At 40.3% G+C, this 20,572-nt stretch overlaps 1 protein-coding gene across 1 annotated transcript in view; it reads left to right on the top strand.

The window, feature by feature from the left end:
* wwp1 (WW domain containing E3 ubiquitin protein ligase 1) overlaps positions 1 to 20,572 on the top strand; it is a 32,410-nt gene that overhangs the window by 5,119 nt on the left and 6,719 nt on the right. The window contains exons 2-20 of the mRNA XM_083995866.1: positions 966 to 1,023; positions 2,147 to 2,238; positions 2,389 to 2,527; positions 3,665 to 3,789; positions 4,959 to 5,102; positions 5,604 to 5,676; positions 9,246 to 9,427; positions 11,252 to 11,816; positions 12,875 to 12,970; positions 13,323 to 13,497; positions 15,253 to 15,307; positions 15,617 to 15,701; positions 16,730 to 16,858; positions 17,451 to 17,523; positions 17,613 to 17,684; positions 17,781 to 17,869; positions 18,740 to 18,899; positions 19,006 to 19,139; positions 20,340 to 20,480. Coding sequence (XP_083851992.1) covers positions 2,169 to 2,238; positions 2,389 to 2,527; positions 3,665 to 3,789; positions 4,959 to 5,102; positions 5,604 to 5,676; positions 9,246 to 9,427; positions 11,252 to 11,816; positions 12,875 to 12,970; positions 13,323 to 13,497; positions 15,253 to 15,307; positions 15,617 to 15,701; positions 16,730 to 16,858; positions 17,451 to 17,523; positions 17,613 to 17,684; positions 17,781 to 17,869; positions 18,740 to 18,899; positions 19,006 to 19,139; positions 20,340 to 20,480 — 2,507 coding nt within the window. The 5' untranslated portion in view covers positions 966 to 1,023; positions 2,147 to 2,168. The remainder of the gene's footprint in view (positions 1 to 965; positions 1,024 to 2,146; positions 2,239 to 2,388; positions 2,528 to 3,664; positions 3,790 to 4,958; positions 5,103 to 5,603; positions 5,677 to 9,245; positions 9,428 to 11,251; positions 11,817 to 12,874; positions 12,971 to 13,322; positions 13,498 to 15,252; positions 15,308 to 15,616; positions 15,702 to 16,729; positions 16,859 to 17,450; positions 17,524 to 17,612; positions 17,685 to 17,780; positions 17,870 to 18,739; positions 18,900 to 19,005; positions 19,140 to 20,339; positions 20,481 to 20,572) is intronic.

Here is a 20,572-nt window from a genome sequence, read left to right as displayed (position 1 = left end):
CCTCCCTGTTGTCTTCCTGTGTGTTTATAAACACCGGGCTCTTCATTGCTCTTCGGTGTGAGGCGGCCACAGTCATGCTGAAGTAAATTTATTATCTGCAGCAGGCCCGAGCCCCGAGCTGATCTGTAAGATCAATATTTACAAAATGAACTTTATTAAGAAATCGATTTGAAACACTTTAGAAAATCATTAATCGAGATCTGTGATGTAGTCGGGGGGAGAAAGTATTAAAGATTACCCAATTATTTTACTTAAATTGATTTTTAATGTGCTCAAAAGTGGGCCTGATCTGCAAGAAAATAAAATATTATATTGGCGATGATGATGAATGGAAACTCAATTAGGACGTCCCTCGTCTGAGTTGGATGTGATCGTGGGAATATCTCTGAGCACCCAGAGGAAATCAGTGACGCAGACTGACGTACTTAGGGACTCCAGGCTTTGTAAAATGTAAACAATGTTTTTTTTTTATATACATATTTTCAAAGTAAGATCCACACATGGTACTGACACATATTCATTTTAACCTTTAACCAAATTTATTTCACTAATTAACAAGATTTGTAGGTTCTGCTCTAGTGTAATTTTATTGTAAATGTATTGGTGTGTTCAGTTGAAGCTAGCGCTCACAGAAGAGGCTGACGTTCATTTACAAAAAGCATTAGTCACATTAAAATGTTTTCGCTGCACAAAAATGGTTTTTACTGAAGAAATAGTTCACTTTATCACTGTGACTGTAGAAATCAAGCATCAGTCATACTCTGTGTAGGTGTGATTGGTGAGGATCTCGGCCGTTTTGCAACTACACACAACACAGTGTCCTAATCATTACTGGATGTTGGGGAAGCGAAACCATTGTTGCCATGGTATGAGACACAAACTCATAAACCGGTGTCTTAATCAGTCGCTCGTTTGGCGCCGTTACGCTGAGCTTTCACCTAAAAATGAGCTGTTTTCTGTTTCAGAGGAACCATGGGACACGGAGTAGGCTGAAGCACAGGGTCTTAACAGCACACACCAATTGTGAGTATAAATGATTTTTCTGTTTATTTAACTTTTAAAATGTACAAAAAAAACGTTTTGGACATAAAATGAAAAGGAGAAAGTTGAGCTACTTTCCTCCAAATGCTTCCCATTACCACAGAAACTTGTATAATGAGGACAGATAATGAAACGTCCAGGCTACTTTAGTATGGATGAGGCCGACTCAGATCAATTTTAGATTAATTCTTCTATTAATAGCATTTGCTTAACAAAATGTGCAGAATATACGAGCGGCTCCTAAGACGTCTCTGCTTTATTGGAGCCCTGCAGAGTTTGCCTGTTTCTTATTTGGGTATTTTCAGGGTTTATTGCCGTGTGCGTTTGATGTGTGCTTACATTTGCAATATTTTTTTTTAGGCATACACGGCATTCTTGAGGTGTTCCCGTCTGGTTTATAAAGCCCTTCAGAGCCATAGATCTGCACGTTTAAATGGTTTTAATCATCTTTTATTGGCTACTGACTCCAGGGATTCAGTCATTGTTATTCTTTTAGATCTCACAGCTGTATTTTACACAGTAGACCAAAGTGTCCTCATCTCTTTGCCTGGAGCAATATATATATATAGCTGTACTTATGGAGTAGTGGAGTTCCTCATGGTTTTATTCTCGGGCCAATCCCATTTTATCTGCATATGCTCCCTGTATGGTGGAAAAAATACAAGAAGATCTTGTTCCACCTTATAAGCAGAGGTCCCTCAAATATATTCGCCTTTGAAAGTGAAAGATACAAAATCTTTAAAAAAAAATCAGGGCTTAAAATGTTGTTGATTACAGTTAAACTGAATTTAAGTTATTTATATCGACCTGTGTTCCCTGGAAAAAATATGTGAAACCCACTGAAAGAATCAGGATGTGATGATGGATAGTGATACTGGCTTAAATGTTAAAATCTGTCGTAAAACACATCTTTATTCCCTTGATTTACACAGTGTGGTGATGATGTTTCCATTAGTTTGTGTCTTTTAAACAGTTTTTTAATGGGGGAGGCTTTTGTGGGTTTCGTTATTTTGATTTTAAAACACTTTGGTCAGCTGTTATTTTTAAATATAGCTTTTTTGAGTAGACTGTGACTGACTTTGTGTGTGTGTGTGTGGTTTCGAAGGTTTCCCACTGTGGTGTATGACATGGCCACGGCCTCATCCAGAGCAGAGTCTAGCCATAACCACAGAGGAACGTCACAGCTTCATGCCATTGGTATGTTTTAAACACAGCGACGCGCTCGCTCGCTCGCTCCGAAGCTCCGTTGTGTAATCACAGTGTCTTGAATGAGCAGCATGCTAAATATATAGTGAGAAAATAATATGTTTATGTATAAGTTAAGATTCTTGTTTCATGTGCTGCCAGTTTCCTGTGCCAAAATCAAGAGGAAGAAAAGCCTGTTTGGGACCACCATTTATGTGGAGGTGACAGCGGAGGGGGAGTCGCGCCGCACAGTGAAGTCTCACAGCTCCTCCAGTCCGAAATGGGACGAGAGACTCACTCTGTAAGAATCAACAATCTGTCTTCACCTGTGTGTCTTGATTTGTTTTTTTGGCTTTAATCCTGCATCTTCCTGGTCTCTCTCCTCTTTCTTATTATCTCTCTCCATCGTCAAACGCGACAATAACCCACGAATCCCCAGTTGTTTTATTATTTGGGGAAAGATAAAACCAGAGATAAACTGCGAGTCGAGACGACCTCAAACATCTGGCTTCTCACATTCGCCCTTAATCTGAAGCTTCGTAGAAAAAGTGCTGATTTCCAATTATGCCTGTGTTTAAAACCCACTGAGAGAGAAAGATGGAGTCGTGAATTAGTCCTTTCCTCCTCCTTTCTAGGTGATATTTTAGTGAGACAACACACTACTGTATATCTTATGTAATGTGAAACACGTTTATTAAAAAAAATCATATTCTTTGGTAATTCTTAATATAATAACAGAGAAAAAACCCCTCAGGTGCCTCATCTGATAATTATTAGAACAAAAATCCTGCAGGAGAACACACACAGAGCTCTTTGTATCACTGGAGACAGTAGTGGAGCCAGCAGCATGAACATGACAGACGTTAACAGCTCTCTGGCCTCTGAACGGCTCCTCCAAATGCCAGAGACATGTCATCGGAAATGCTAATTGTCTTGATTGGGTAATTAGCGCTGACAAGCCAGTGTGCTGCTGCTGCTGTACACCATGCATCATTTGTAAGCCGTTCTGGGCGTCCTACACATGACGCTCGGGCTATAATCCTAGATATTTCTCTTTAGGCTGATGCGCTCGGCCGTGAGCACAATGACTTTGCCTGTGCAGGGTTCATTTTGTGAGAGAGGACAGAAAACACCATAAAGCAGCATTATTTGAGCCGAGTACATCAGTCGCTCGGCCCCGCAGCAAGGACAAGTTACTCTTTGGAGATTTTTTGAGGGGGAGCGGTTGTTGAAAGAGAGAGAAACTTGAAGACTGAGAGGCTTCTGATGAAATAGTTGTTTTTTTGTTGCTTTTTTGAAGAGGATGAGCAGGTTTTATGTGTTAAATGTGCACACTGTGTCTTACTTGTTCTTCCCTTAACATCTGATGAGTAATATCACACATGAATTTGATATTAGACATTACATATGATGTGTTTGTGTGTTCCTGACTATTTAGGAATGTAACGCCGCACACACACGTGGATTTCAAAGTATGGAGTCACCACACCCTGAAAGCAGACGCTCTGCTGGGCAAAGCCACACTGGACCTGAAGCAAGCCTTGGAGCAGCATGACAGAAAATGTGCGTATGACTAAACTAAACACACAGCACAACAGAAGTGTGCGATAACAGAAAGTTGTACACAGTGATTCAGCGGTTCATTATTCAGCAAACACAGGTGTGGTATAGTTACTGCAGAGCCACCGCCGCAGATTTATTGTGGTGTTAACTTAATCAGACTCGCCAACATCACAGGACTATGCGCTCTGAACTTTTTGCAACATAAACATTGTTATCATGTCTTCCAAATGACGGTAAAGTCCAGAATAAACAGAGTAAACATTCATTGTAAGAATAAACAGATAAGATAAAGATGACGCAAAAGAAGTTGTCCTGTTGGGTGATTTATGATGGAAGAATTAATGTTTAAAGTTTGAGAGTACACAATCTTGTATGCGTAAGCAAGTACAGTTTATTTTTATGCATACTGGCGCAGAACAGTTGGACCTGTATTTTTATGTTTTCACAGTTCCTATAACATCCTACACATTGTAAATAGTTATTGTGCAGTCTGAACAGAGACCTTAACATCTGCCTCGATCAGTCAAAAAGATAAACAGCAAGAAATTAAATTTGTTAACAGTGTTATTTGTTGCTGCAGCATCCAACTGCAGTAATCTGAGCAGAGGAATTCAGCTCATAAACAACACAAAACCACCTGTCACCATGTAAACTACTGATAAAGTATTGATATAAATCTTTTAAAGAATCGATACAGCATGATACGATATATACACTGCAAAAACTCAAAATCTTTCCAAGAATATTTGTCTTATTTCTTGTCAAAATGTCTCAATTTTAGTCAAAACTAACCTCTTTCCACTTAAAATAAGACTCATCACATAAAAAGCAGCTTGTTTTTAGACACTTTTTACTTTTTTCAAGCATATTTTCACTTGAAATAAGTAGAAAAATCTGCCAGTCAAAGTAAGATTTTTGTGCTTGTAATAAGAAAGAAAAACTTGATCCACTGTCAGATTTTTCTACTTATTTCAAGTGAAAATCTGCTTGAAAAAAGTAAAAAGTGTCTAAAAACAAGCTGCTTTTTATGTGATGAGTCTTATTTTAAGTGGAAAGAGGTTAGTTTTGACTAGAAATAAGACAAATATTCTTGGTAAGATATTGAGTTTTTGCAGTGTATCTATATCTAATGCCTCCTCTCACACCTCGACTCTGTTTTGACTTCACAGTGGAGAATGTGAAGGAGGTGCTGAAGCTGAGCGTGGAGCAGAAGGGCGCTGTGGTGCCGGCCGGGGAGCTGACTGTTTTCCTAGATGGACTGACCGTCACTGACCAGGAGGAGCTGGCGCCGCTTACCAACGGCAACGGCACCAGTGAGCACAGTGTTTAAATATTACCATGAATGTTTGAATTGTCAGATAAGATGAGGAAAATGTCACAACATGAATTCACTAAACACACTGCAAAAACTCAAAATCTTACCAAGAATATTTGTCTTATTTCTAGTCAAAAACAAATCTCATTATACTTAAAATAAGACTCATCACAAAAAAAGTAGCTTGTTTTTAGACACTTTCAAGCATATTTTCACTTAAAATAATATGTGGAGCAAGCTTTTCTTTCTTATTACAAGCACAAAAAAATCCTGCTTTCACTATCAGTTTTGTCTACTTATTTCAAGTGAAAATGATCTAAAAACAAGTAAATCTTTAGGTGATGAGTCTTATGTAAGTGGAAAGAGATTAGTTTTGACTAGAAATGGGACATTTTGACAAGAAATAAGACAAATATTCTTGGAAAGATTTTGAGTTTTTGCAGTTCAACTAATCTCTGCAAACTGACATTGTTTTTTTTTTTTCCCCAATTCTCCTCAGAAGTCCAACAGAACGGTGACGCCATCCATGAAAATGGAGACTCGTCGTCCTCTTCCTCAAGGGCTGCCAACAGGTAAATGAAACGACCGGCTCGATATAATTAATGAGAGACTCGATTGCCTCGCATTAGCTCATTTAAAAAGAGGCTTTCGATCATTTTTTTCAACCTCCTGTCTGTTGTTTTGTCTCTGCATCCAATCCCCTCCTCCTCCTCCTCCTGCTTTATGGTCGACCGGCTGCCCCACTGGTGCCAGTTTTTATCATCTGTCACACAGTAAACGGGGCTTCTATGAGGCTAACGGGTTTTTTTTATTGGAACGTCTGACTGGCTCCTCTCTGCATTGCAGTTGCTCAGAGGACTGCAAGACACAAGCTGAAGCCGGGGGATTTTTAAAACTTAATAGGGTTTCCCTTTTCTGCAAGTGTTAGAGGAGGTGGACAGCTGAGGGACACTTGTGGTGATGAATATTGTCCTGATGATAATAATGAAACATAAAAGGTTTTATCACTTCTCAGAAAAACACTGTATCGCTTCCATTTATCAACTCCATGCTTAAAAACCCCCTGCGTTCGTCTTTGTTCAAACCAGAATATTAAAATTTATCATTAAATATTCAAGAGTTAATGAAGTTGAAGTTTGTAGAAAAACAATTAGATATTATGCATTAAAGGGGAATTGCCGTTTTCTACAATCTGGACATTATTTCTAGCATAAAGTACGATCATTTACTCACCCAGATAACTTTGGTGTCATTACAAGTCGTGCCGACGAAATTAGATCCAGCCGAGAGTCGCGTATATCCGTATAATGGAGTCTACAGGGCAGCGTAATGCAGCCTCTAAATAACACATTATCTGCCCCGAAACTTGTTCATTTCACCAATATTTTGTTATGATAGGCTAGTGCTATTCCCCTCCAAGCCCGTGGTGGCATGTTATCAACATCCGGGGTCTGTAGGTTGACCTACTAACCTACTGACCTACTGACTTTGATGATATCATTTCTGAGTGTTGCGCAGTGCGTCTTGTTTACCTGAAAGTTGCTACTGCTAATGCTATGGTTCGTTTCTGCGTGTTTCCGACAAAGTTCAGCTTCCACAGGCTTCCTCTCCTCAACCTGGACTCACTAAAGCTCCGGCTAGTTGCGCTAAAAATCGTCGACATCATCCAGGTCAGAGGTCAGTAGGTCAACCTACAGACCCTGGATGTTGATAACAAGTAACCCCGGACTCAGAGGGGAATGGCACTAGTGTATCATAACTAAATATTGGTGAAATGAACGAGTTTCGCTGCAGATAATGTGTTATAGAGAGGCTGCATTCTGCTGCCCCGTGTACTCGCATTATATGGATATACGCGGCTCTCGGCTGAATCTAATTTCATCGGAACGACTTGTAATGACACCAAAGTTAAAGTAAATGATCGTATTTTATGCTAGAAATAAGGTTCAGATTGTAAAAAAACGGACATTCCCCTTTAAGCAGCTTTGTTTTGATCAGACTTGATTGACAGGAGTGGCAGCACAAAAACTGCAGAGTGACAACAGCGGGGTATAAACTGCTCCTTCATCTCAGTATCTGATTACACTTCGATATTGTGGATAAAACCACATTTATTTTCAATGCAGCTCTGTTTCCCGTCTCACTGCTCCTTTCCCTCAATGTGACTTTCACCTGCTGCGGATGGAGAGAGGGGAGGGGGGGGGGTATAAACCGAGTTAGTCTGCAGTTTATCTGGGAGCAGACGCTCAGAAAAACCCTCTGACCTACTTCTGTCCATCTGTGTCTCTTTGTCTCTTCAACGTGTTGTCCTTCACGATCTTACGTCACTGTTATGCCGCCGTGTGTGTTTTTTGTTTTGGCCGTCTTCCCACCATTGCCTCGGTTTATCTTCTCTCCTCATCTCTCTTTCAACCCACCTCACTTTGTTTATTTTGTCCTCTTCTGAAATCTTTACTTCCTGAGCCTCACTCACTTTGTCTGTGCTGTGATTTTTTCTTTGTTTTTTTTTTATTATTTTAGTTCGCTTTTCTTTGTCGTATTTCCCTCCTTTCTTTCCCTGAGCTTGTGTTTCTGCTGTTTCTCACACCGTCGAGTAGGAAAACCCTTCCTGTGGAGTTGGAGGTGTCAGATCTCACAGCTTTTAAAACACTTTAATACCGGGCTCCAAGGAGTGTAATGTTGTATTTAGTCTGTGGGTGTTCCTGCTCGAAGAATTTCAATCAGTGCTCATCTGCGTTGTCTCTCTGCATCAGATTTCAACACTATAAAGCAGCAAAGACCAGTGGCCTTTGGACTTTGTGGTTGTAATGAACCTATTAATACTGAAAATGAAGATCTGTAATAGACACAAAGATCATAACTGGGTGGTTTGGTCGGCTCTGCTGGCTGTGCAGTGGGTCTTACGGACATTGGGTATTAGTGGAGTTAGAAGTTTTATGGTCTGTGGTTACAGTGAGTCATAAAATCGACATGCTTTGGAGTCGTCAGCACCTACGATCCTGTCTGAACGCTCTACAATGGAAGAAAACACAAACTCAGAAAAGCATCTCCATCAGTTTTTGTTATGTTGTCAGGCATTTTCTTTTATTTACATGTTTCTTTTGATTGCAGTATGAGTTTTTTTTTTTAGCAGCGTGTTTGCTTACTTACTGTAGCAACCCAAATTAACGGCCAATAATGAAATGGCTGCCAATAACGTAAACATTTTGACCATTTTAAATGTAATAACGCCAATAACATAATGAGTTATGAGATAACGGAACATTATGAGACAGAGTTGTTTTTGAGGTAAATTCATGCAAAACCGCTGATGCACATTCCCATCGGGGGCAGTCTCTGCATTTACCTCGAAAACAACTCTGTCTCGTAACGTTCTGTTATTATCTCATAGCGTGGTGAATGTGCAGCTCACAACTTGTCCACAAGAGCGTTTTTAGAGTTGTTGGATTGTGTATTTGATGAGTTTGATGAGGGAAACCAAGAAATCCCATTAGCCTCCGTAGCGTAGCTCTGAGCAGCTCGTGGCTCTGCTCCGCCGTTCTTAAAATACCTTGCACCGACAAAACCTACTGCTATGACTATAGGGATTATGGCAATGGGCCAATTTTCCAAAATGTTGAACTATCCCATTAATGTTGAGCTCTCGGGGCCACCGTGTTCCTGTCCTTTTCCTTCTTGCTTTCCGTACCTGCTCCTGTGCCGTTTCTCTTATCACCTCTTGCCCACACAAAGCCTCGCCTCGAGTCATACGGCGGCTCCTTTATCGGCCTTTGTGCGGGCATTTCTGTGGCACCGACTGAACTCCTGCGCCTCACAAAAGGGCCCCTTGAGCTGTGCCCATTACATCACCACACCACCACCACCACCACCACCACCCCGTTATGTCCTGTGCTTGCCCCCCCTCCCCCCTACAAGACAATAGTCTCAGTGTCACAAGTGAGTCTTTTTATCTGGCGCAGTGAGTGGGAACAGCAGCACACAACAGTCGGCTCACTGAGTAATTCCTGTAAAACTAAATTTATCACATGCTTTCTGCGCGCCAGTTGTAAGTTGTGTTTAACTATGCACACATGAAGTAACATTCAGATTTATAATCCATTAGTTAATCGAGGATCGGTTGTGTTTTTTTTTCCTCCCACAGCACAGTGAATGGTACAGACCTGGGGCCGAGGTCAGACTCCTGTTCGGCCTCCAACGGTGTGGACGGCGAGGTGCCTTCCAGCTCCTGCAGCCCCGCCCTCAGCCATGTCGTCAACGGAGACGCCACGGCCAACTCCACCCCGGTCCACCAACCCTCAGACAGCGACACGGAGAGTAGGACAGGTGAGTGTGAGTGTGTGTGATTTAGTGGCTAAAATAACATCTGTGAGTTCTCAGATTTGGTTTTCTCCTTGTATAACAGGGTATCTGCGGGGTCTTGAAAAGTATTAAAAGGTGATAAATCAATTTTGGGAAAATTAAGACCCTTAAAAAGTATTAAAAAGTCTTTCCACGACTTTATAACGTCTTAAATTTTGAAGGTATTTTTTCTGAAGTAGCTGTCCAAGTGTTTGAGTCCTAAAAAACATTATAAAACTGTGTGAATTTATTCATTTTATTAAAAAACAAAGATGAAACAGTACATAAAATAGAAAAGAAGATTGTTGTTTTTGTTTTTTGAGAGTGGAGCAATGTTTTTGTTTTTTGATAAACTTTGCTTTTGATTTATTATCCTAGCCTATTGAATTATGTTGTATCATAGTGGTCTATAGTCTTTATCACAAACTAAAACTGTCAAGTTAAAAGTGTCACTGATGTAAATGGTTACAGCTTTTAAGTGGTGGTGAGGTATTGAAAAATATTGAGAAAGTCTTAAAAAGGTATTAGAATTAACTTCAAGATTCCTGTATATACCCTGTATAGGCTCACGTCAAAGATTGATTGATTGATTAATACAGATAATTATCGGTTACACATGTGTGTGTATTTGCAGCAGTGATTCATTGTGTTGCCATGGCAGTGGGCAGGGCTCTGGTTACCTCACTCGCTTCACTCAGCACAGAAGAACAAGTAGATTTATTTTCATTAAGTGAGCGGCACTGTAATCTCTGCTGCCGTCAGCACCTCTGTCTAAAAAAACTCCCAGGACAGAAAGAGAGAGGGGGGAAAAGAAAAAGAAAGAAAGAAAGAAAGGCAGAGTGGAGTGCAGTGTAGAGAGTAGACACAGCACCAGAGCTCACATCAAACTGAGGATGACTAAAGAATATTAATCCTATAGTTGTGTTGTCATGCTTTGAAGAAATGATAATGTGCACAGTGCACTCACAACTTCTCATGTGGTTTGGTGTCATGATGTATTTAAGAATATTCATTTTGCCCAAGATTTGGTGCAGAGATCAAGCTGTATTAGATATGTTTTCATTCATCCTGGTGCATGTTTATATTTATGTTTATTTGTCAGGATCTCCTTTAATCTTACTGGGGTCCATATTTAAAAACAGTACCTTTAAACATACATTTACGATCAAGACATGAATAAGACAAGGCCAGTCAATAAAAATCTTTTCAATAGATGTGAATCATTAATCATTAATATGACCAATAATTAACCCCCCAGGGGAACTGTTTTAAATATTCAAGTCATTTATTGTCATCAATGCCAAATGTTTTAGTTTATTTTAATTGCAAGTTACAAATGACGAGCTAACATTTAAATTCCTACCAATTCAATGTTACATTAGGGAATTTAACCTTGTATCTGTGCATTTACCCTTTAGTGTAGCGCTTATCTGCCTATATGGTTTCGACATAATCTTTTTTTGGAAAGTGACAGTATTTAGAAATCATGACGATTAATTAATTGTGGCATTTAATACCGCGGTTAATTGTGAAAACAGGAAATTGTGACATCCTAACTCCAATGCACAGTGGTTATAAAATAAAGAGGCAAATCAAACACAAAAAAAACCCTACATCTTACAGCTTTATTTGCTTTTTAAATATTGATTTCTGTGTGCATGTGTACATATATAGATATAGATAGATGTAAAATCAGTCAGTTATCTCTTTTCTCTCACTGACATCGTCCGTTGGTCGTGGATGGAGAAAGAGTCTCGTCTCATGCATCTAAACTGCGCCGCTGTCTTTCCCTCCCTCTCTTGCCTGCAGTGAACGGGGAGTCCTGTGACGCCGCTCCTGGGTCATCATCATCTGTGACAGCGGGAGAAGCGCCGCCCCCTGCAGACGACCACGAGGACTGCAGTCAAGATGCCGTCCTGCCCGACTCAGCACCAAATAGCACATCTCAGCCCCCTCCAGCCTCCACACAGACTCCAGCCTGCTCTTCCTCCTCCTCCTCCTCCTCCTCCGCTGCTGCTGCTGCTGCTGCTGCTGTTAAGCCTCCTGACTCCTCCACCACCACCGCTGCTGCTGCTGCTACTTCTACTTCCTCCTCCTCTACGGTCACATCCTCAGCCCCGGGGGCCGCCGCTTCCACGACCTCCTCCTCCACCACCACCACCACCACCTCCACCGCTGCCACCGCCGCCGTCGCCGCCGCTACCACAACAACCTCCTCCCCCTCGTCCTCTTCCCCCCCAGCACCGGGAGAGGCGAACGCTTCGGGAGCAGGCGGTGGTAACAACAGTAGCAGCAGTGCAGCTGTGACTACAGACGGGGCCAAGCCCAGACAACAGGCCCCCAATGCTGGAACCTCAGACCCTCTGCCCCCGGGGTAAAAAAAAACAAAAAAAAACAAAAACTGCTCCTGTTTAATATCACTATACATTTTATTTACCTTGAAGTTTCTGTTTCTGTTTATTAAGATGCACATTAGCGTCCGCTATTCTTCCTGGGGTCAAAAACATATTCATGGAGACAATAAAAGAATACACAGTCACACTGGACAATATAGACATAGACATGAAACAATACATACACTAACAAAATAAATATAGACAATATAGACATAGACATGAAACAGTAGATACACTAACAACATTACATACATTTTAAACAATACCATGACTGACAAAACAATAACTACAGTTAAAATTAACAAGACAAGTCAGCTCAGACTGACTTTTTAAATTATAATGATGCCCATATATTAATAATTGACTATAATATAACCCTTATCTTTATATGAAGGACAGCATCTTAATTAGTGAAAGTTCTTCTTTAAATAATGTTCTTTTAGAGCTTTTTTAAAAGCATATATACTATACTATTTTGTTGTTTATTATATATACAGGTAATACTAGAAAATTAGAATATCGTGAAAACGTTCATTCATTTAAGTAATTCAACTTAAAAGGTGAAATGAATATATTATTTAGACTCATAACAGGCATTGCAAGATATTTCAAGCTTTTATTTGTTAGAATTTTGATTATTATGGCTTACAGCTTATGAAAACCCCAAAATCAGAATCTCAAAAAATTTGAATATCGTGAAAAAGTTCAATGTTGTAGCTCAAATTGTCAGCCAATTAATCCAAAACACCTGCAAAGGGTTCCTGAGCCTTTAAAAGCTCTCTGTCTGGTTCAGTACAGTTCGCAATCATGGGGAAGTGAATGAACTTTTTCACGATATTCTAATTTTCTGAGTATTACCTGTACATAGTGACACATCAGCTGCCTCTGGGTAACAAACAAACGAGCCCACACAGACTCGTATTTCAGAATGAAATGGGTTTATTGCAGAGCCATACGAAGCTTTTATTTGCTCGCTGCACTCTGCATGTTGCTGCTGTTTGTTATTGTAAAGTATTATTGTGTGTTTTGTTTTTAGATGGGAGCAGAGGAAAGACCCGCATGGGAGAACGTATTATGTCGACCACAACACCAGGACTACGACCTGGGAAAGACCACAGCCACTACCGCCAGGGTGAGTATTCGTCTTGAGTAACTTAATAAGGTTTATTTTTTTCTCTTCGAATCTCTTTCAGCCCTTTCTAAAACTAAACAAAACCTGTAGTATCAGTTTACATTTCTTGCACCTACATTTGGTCTCCATATATTAAGTAAGGTGATGTTTTCTGAGGATACTTTAAGTTTAGTAATCTGTTGATTTTGGTAGCACTTTAATTTACAGGTTGCTAATTACATGATAATGTCAAGAAATAGCCTTGAAATATCGGTCAATTTCATAGTATTGTCAGTAATCAGTGTCAGGATGGAGGAGAAGCTTTGACCCTCCTCGCTGGACTCTCTGTTAATTGCACCGTCCATTTTTCCAGCTGGGAGCGCCGAGTGGACGACCGGGGCCGGATCTATTATGTGGACCACAACACCCGCACCACCACGTGGCAGCGTCCCACCATGGAGTCAGTCCGCAACTTTGAGCAGTGGCAGAGTCAACGCAGCCAACTGCAGGGAGCTATGCACCAGTTCAACCAGAGATACCTCTACTCTGTAAGAAAACCCTCACCACATCTCACTGCTGGAAAAGTTTCCCTGCCTATGAGTTTGGTTTTGAAAGGATATTTCAACTTTTTGGCAAATTGGTCCATTGCCATAATCCCTATAGTTTAAGAAGTAGGTTCTTTACCTTTGTCAAGTGGCAAGCTGTTTTTAGAACGGCGGAGAAGAGCCGTGAGCTGCTCAGAGCTACGCTACGGAGGCTCATTGGATTTCTTGGTTTCCCTCATCAAACTCATTTGTTTTAGAGGTAAATTCATGCAAAACCGCTGATGCGTGTTCCCGTCGGGGGCAGTTCTTCAGCAAGCAGTCTCTGTATTTACCTAGAAAACAACTCTGTCTGGTAACGTTCTGTTACCACCTCATAGCGTGGTGAATGTGCAGGTCACAACTGGTCCACCAGAGCGTTTTGGAGTTGTTGGATTGTGTATTTGATGAGTTTGATGAGGGAAACCAAGAAATCCCATGAGCCTCCGTAGCGTAGCTCTGAGCAGCTCACGGCTCTGCTCCGCCGTTCTATAAATAGCTTGCACCGACAATTAAAGGTAACGAACCTACTGCTAAAACTATAGGGATTATGGCAATGGGCCAGTTTGCCAAAATGTTGAACTATCCCTTTAACTGTTGAGCGAGGCTGCTTTTTAGTTTGGTTAAAATCAACCAAACTTGGTACGATGCCGTTGGTCTCGAGCTCTGACCTGGTTTTTTTTGTTGTTTTCTCATGTGGTTTCTTTCTGATGACGCATTTTTTTTGTCCACTTGAAGTTTTCTGTGCATGAAAGCAAAACAAACGGAGGAGAACATGCTGCCCTGTGTTCAACCTCAGTCCTTTCTCTGTGAACACTGTGCATTTAATGAGTCACCTGACCGCACCGGATCTCTCCGGCTGTCGGCCTTTATCAGCTCCTCGGCCTCCGCTGAACTACAGAAAACAGACCTGCGGCCTTCCACTAAAACCACTTTCAAGAATCTCTAAAATATCTGCAGATCTCTGATAGTCACTTTCCCTTTTCTTTAATGTTAGTTCCCGCTCAGAGAATAAAAATCCAGACTCTACTGTCTTTTTTTTTTTAAATACAGCTCTCTTAAAAGGACCTGGTTTAGTTTATCCAGCCTTATAACAACAAATCTCAAAGACATTACACAGACTGTCATACCTAACCACTTACATTAGCTTTCAATGTCCTTAATTTTACTCTCTCACCCCTGTGATAATGTTTTTTTCCTTCCTTGTAAGCACAGTAATCTCAGAAATCATAGGACAAATTTATGTCTATATTTTGTATAATGAATCCCAGTGCATTTTGTTTTGTAACTCGCCTCATTTAGGCTGAATAAATTAAAACTTTACCTGGCCGGGGCTTCAAATCTTCACACCCCAGCCTCCGCCTTTATCTGGTTATCTCTGTAAAGGGCCCCCTCTCCCAGTTGTGTGTTTGATCTGAGCAGTGATGTCATCTTCATTGATGATGATGAGCTTAGGACACAAATCAAAAGACAGAAGACAAGACAGCTGAGACCCAGTGAGCAGGAACCAGCCCCACAGAGGCCTTCTCACCCCAAACACGCTCGGTTGCTTCATCATCCAGTCCTCCTGTTGTGGAATATATCTTTTTACTTTTTCAGATTTTCTTTTTTTTGGACTGTTTATTTATTTTTTTAGATTTCCAACATATTTGGGAATATTTTTGTTGGGTTTTCCTGGTGTTTTTCTGAATGGAGGTCTATGTGTGCATCCCTCATTTCCAGGCATCCATGATGTCTGCTGAGAACGACCCTCTAGGCCCGCTACCTCCTGGCTGGGGTGAGTTCACGTATTCTACTCTCCGTTCACATTTCATCAAATCTATTTTAAAACCAAAAAAAAAGAAAGAAAAAATCTGTGTTTTTAATGTGAAACATGAGCGAACAACGCCTCCTCCTCCTTTTCCTGAATGCTTCACAAAGATCACAGACGACAGCTTGTTGAACAGATTGTTGTGTTTATAGCACGAGTCAGCAGCTCCGGTGATTATCAGTGTGTTGCCACATTCACTCTCTCTTTATAAAGCTACAGATTCCTCTCTCTCTCTCTCTGTTTGTGTGTATGTGTGTATTTGTTTATCAACTTCAGAGAGACGTGTGGACTCCAACGACCGAGTGTACTTTGTCAACCACAACACCAAGACAACGCAGTGGGAAGACCCTCGAACCCAAGGGTGAGAGCTCGCATAAAACTCTTTGAGAATTCAGCAAAGATATAAATAATGCATCATCACTCAGTCATAACTCACAGAAGCTGTGTGAGCACATTAGACTAGACTAAACCCATTGTAAATTTAATTAAATTAAACAGGAAGAGATAATGTATAATGAGAGATCATCATTTTAATGTGACAGATCGTCTCGAAGGCTAATGGGCTTTTTCCTGCTCTGCACCACATTGATCATCATCATCACAGCTTCTCTCTCTCTCGCTACCACTGGTCTCACTCAGTGTTGAGCAGTTCAAGGATATTTTCACTGATACCATAATAATTATTCCTCCTCTTCCTCCTCTGAGAGACAGAAATCACTGATCTGTTCACTAGGACTGGTTATTTTTAAGCTTTAATTTGAGTTTTTAGACGGTTTGTGACGTCTGGTTGAGGTGAAGCCACCATTGTCTGCACTTTGAGACAAAAATATATTTTTTCTTTCACAATCACTCTTGCCTTTATGTTTGCCGGGGGTAAATATGTAATGAAAAAACAATGCATTCAAAATCAGCAACAGCCTCAACTTTAAATTAATTATGTGAATTTAATCAGGATCCATTTAAATAAATTCCTGAAGCAAATAAGTTTATAATCTCTGTTGTTGAATTTGGTTAATTTATCATCCCCTGATAACATTTTACTTTTAGAGAAGGTTTTGTACAAGTTAAACCATCAGAAAATGTCTCAAAATATGACTTGATTCTCATTTTATTAAAAAAAAATCTAATATTTTAGGCAGTACAGGACATACTGATATAGTATGAAAGACAAAACTTAATCTGAAATTCATTTAATCACTGCTCTCACTTTTGAGGAGATGTTAACAAGTTATTATTAAAATCTGATCAGGATGTGTTTTTTTTTTTTTAAGTTTAACAGATGTGTTGCATTCAAATGTTATTTATGTGTCGTGATTGTGGGTTTTGTTCTTGGAACACAGTATCCAAACATTAATCAGTCCATGTATATATCATTGTTTGTGTGTTCAGGCTACAAAACGAGGATCCTCTGCCCGAGGGCTGGGAGATCCGCTACACAAGGGAAGGGGTGCGCTACTTTGTGGATCACAACACCCGGACCACGACTTTCAGCGACCCCCGCACCGGAAAGTCCTCCGTGTAAGAGCCGCAATTCAAAATAATTAACTTGTTCACAGAGGGTATCCGCGGGGTCTTGAAAAGTATTAAAAGGTGATAAATCAATTTTGGGAAAATGAAGACCCTTAAAAGTATTAAAAAGTATTTTCACGACATTATAAAGTCTTACATTTTGAAGGAATCATAGTAGGGAAATGGCACTCGGATATCGGCTACAGCCCTACTAGAAACAAAATCAAACGAGCTAAGGCTCATGACTGTCGTGATTGTAGTTTTTGTTTTTGGGAGTTGAGCAATATTTCTTTTTTGATAAACTTTTCCTTTGATTTATTATCCCAGCCTATTTTGAATTCTGTTGTACTGTAAGTGGTCTACAGTCTTAATCACACACTAAAACTGTTAAGTTAAAAGTGTCATTGATGTGAATGGTTACAGCTTGAAGTGGCGATGAGGTATTAAAAAATATTGATAAGGTCTTGAAAAAGTCTTTAAAAGGTATTTAAATTAACTTCAAGATTCCTGCATATACCCTGTCACACGTTCTACTTTTACACTATGAGCCACATGCAGCTCCTCTCGGACATTTAAACCTTTTTTAATTTGCTCCTCTCAGCACCAAAGGCCCTCAGATCGCTTATGAGCGCAGCTTCAGATGGAAGCTGGCCCACTTCCGTTACTTGTGCCAGGTGAGGCGGCTTTTTCACACTCAACCAGTCAAACAAACATCTGTGTCTTATTTTCACGTGCATTAATTTTCTATCCTGTCTGGCCTCAGTCCAACGCTCTCCCTAGCCATGTGAAGATCACCGTGTCCAGACAGACGTTGTTTGAAGACTCTTTCCAGCAAGTAAGTTGCTTCCTCGACTCCTTTTCCTGTCGCGCAGAGAAACATTTCAAGCGTTGTGTTGTAGCTGATGTTGTTGTGTGTGTTTTCTCCGTGTAGATTATGGCACTAAAGCCGTACGACTTGAGGAGGAGACTCTACGTCATCTTCAGAGGCGAGGAGGGTCTTGACTACGGTGGATTAGCCCGGTAATATAAACAAACAATAGTTTCATATAGGGATGTACCGAATCCTGATTAAGTTTCAGCCGAATCTGAACCGAATCCTACTCCCATCATCGGCCCATGCACTAAACATATCATAAATGTAGTAAAAAAGAGTGTTTTATTCTAACTGTAAAAAAACAATTGGCAAGTCATTCAGGATACAGGCTTTATGTTGCATTCGAGACAAGTCCGAACTCAGATCTTTCCCAATTGAAAACTCAGAGTACCGACTCCATGCCAGAATAACCACAAACATGGTGGACCGGGACAAACTTTGCATTCAAAGTGCTTCACGTCAGGCATAAAACATTACAAAGGACACGGAAACAATTTTTAAAAGAATGTTTTAATGCATTTTGGCATTTAAATGCATTTTAATTTATGTTTTACTGTTGTGATCCTGGTTCCGACTTGTCGCGAACGCAGCGTTAGTGTTTATTCTCTTTCAAAACAGGAAACAAAAAGTTAAATCATTTCCACAGAGCAGAGAAAATATCTGCCTGTAATGTTCACATGTTTATGTTAAAATAATAACAGCTGTTTGTTGGTTTAAAATTACCACGATAGCGATGCTATTTCCGTCAGCCTGTCTATGATGTTTTCCATTATGTGTTAGCATCAAGCTATCAGACTATATTTAGATTGTGATAATGACAGTGATGCTGGCTGCACCGAGAGAGCTTTAAACCTTGTTGTTCATAAACCTTCATTTGGCAGTGTCATTACGTTGACCTGAGTAGTGTTCGGTTCAGTTGATGTTTTATTCAGTACATCCCTAGTTTCATAGTTCTTTGGAAAACTTAAACACTGATTTCTTTTCCTCTCTAATCTTTGCCCTCTTGTCCCACACAGAGAGTGGTTCTTCTTGTTGTCGCATGAGGTGCTGAACCCCATGTACTGTCTGTTTGAGTACGCCGGCAAGAGCAACTACTGTCTGCAGATCAACCCGGCCTCGGCCATCAACCCGGACCACCTCTCCTACTTCTGCTTCATAGGCCGCTTCATTGCAATGGTGAGTTCACGATCTGATCCGTCAGTGTTCGCTTCTTCAGATCGAACGCCACAGTAAAAAAAAACAAAAAAAAAAACAACTTCTCTCTCGTTTTGTCTCTTTGCAGGCACTTTTCCACGGCAAGTTCATCGACACAGGCTTCTCTCTGCCTTTCTACAAACGCATGCTGAACAAGAAGCTCATCCTCAAAGATCTCGAGTCCATTGATCCAGAGTTCTACAATTCGCTCATATGGATCAGGTGATTTGACCACACGAGCTTTTACAGTTCAGGCACGACCGCGATTTAAAAAAAACAAATAAAACTTGCATCGTTTGAAGTCTGTGAGCACATCCTGACTCCAGTGATCACGTTACTGTCGAGCTTTCAAGAGTGAAAAGACAGTTTTATTGTTGATTTGACAGTTTTAAATGTCAGGGCTCTTCACTCTGAGTGAAGCCTTTGATTAAAGAGCCAGCACGTGCATTTTTAATTAGATTACCCAGAGAGTTATCCTGCTCTTCTTTGCTTGGATAATCTCTAAAGGTCTCTTGTCACTGGAGTGAATACTGTCACACTGAACTTGTATCTGATGTTTTTTTTAAGCAGATTTCTACAGTTTTAAATTACATGAACCAAAGGGAAACAACGCATTCTTCTTCTTCTTTTTATTGTTTGGTTTTGACCACACTAATAATATGCAGGTGTGAATAAACCACATGTCACGTGTCAGAGGGTTTTTGATATGTATTTATTTGCACATAAAATAAAATAAAAACTGTTTACATTTGGTACAAATCACTCTATAGCGAGTGAATTATATAGAAAAAAACAATTTGAAGGTGAGGTTGGAAAATGTGGAGGGCTATTGTCCCCTCTATGACCTGTAGTTTCCTAAGAAAAAATCAGATAAATATACAACTTATGGGGGCAAGGTTAAATAAATGGTGAAATAAGTTTAAATAGAGGACATTCACAGCAAAATAAAAAAAACCTAAACCAAAAGACCAGTAGAGGCCATGAAAAAGAAAAAAAGGGGGAGAAAATAAGTAAATTAAGAGTAAAAAACATATTATATTGCATATTATCTAGACATATTACCCTCTGACCTTTAGCAAAACAGCAAAAAAAAAGCGCTGGACTTGGCACAGTTCCTCTTTAAAATGACAGAATTAAGTACAGAAAGTACAAAACATCTCATACTAAGTAAATGTTGTAGTACTGTTGGGGAGAAAACCATGGAAACCTCCACCAGGATGCAGATGTAGATACAAGAGGCAGCTCAGCAACATTAACACAGATGAGAGCTGCTGAGAGGAATAAGGGAGGAGGGTGATGACTCAGTTAATTGCAGATAAGAAAACCAAAAAAGAAACGAAACAAAAGCCGGTTGAGTCTGAGGCGCAGACACATTACTCACGTTATAATAATAATAAGTCTTTTTCCGCCATTCCCCCTCAGGGACAACAACATCGAGGAGTGCGGCCTGGAGATGTACTTCTCAGTGGACATGGAGATCTTGGGGAAGATCACGTCTCATGACCTGAAACCCGACGGCACCAACGTCCTGGTGACCGAGGAGAACAAGGAGGAGTATATCGGGTTCGTTGCATCCACGGATTTACGATGACTGCAGCGATATCTGGTGTTTTTTTTGTTTTTTTAAAGTAAATAATTGATGTAAATTACATTTT

This window comes from Trachurus trachurus (assembly GCF_905171665.1).
Source record: "Trachurus trachurus genome assembly, chromosome: 20".
Lineage (NCBI taxonomy): Eukaryota > Metazoa > Chordata > Actinopteri > Carangiformes > Carangidae > Trachurus > Trachurus trachurus.
This window is presented reverse-complemented; position numbering and strand designations above follow the sequence as displayed.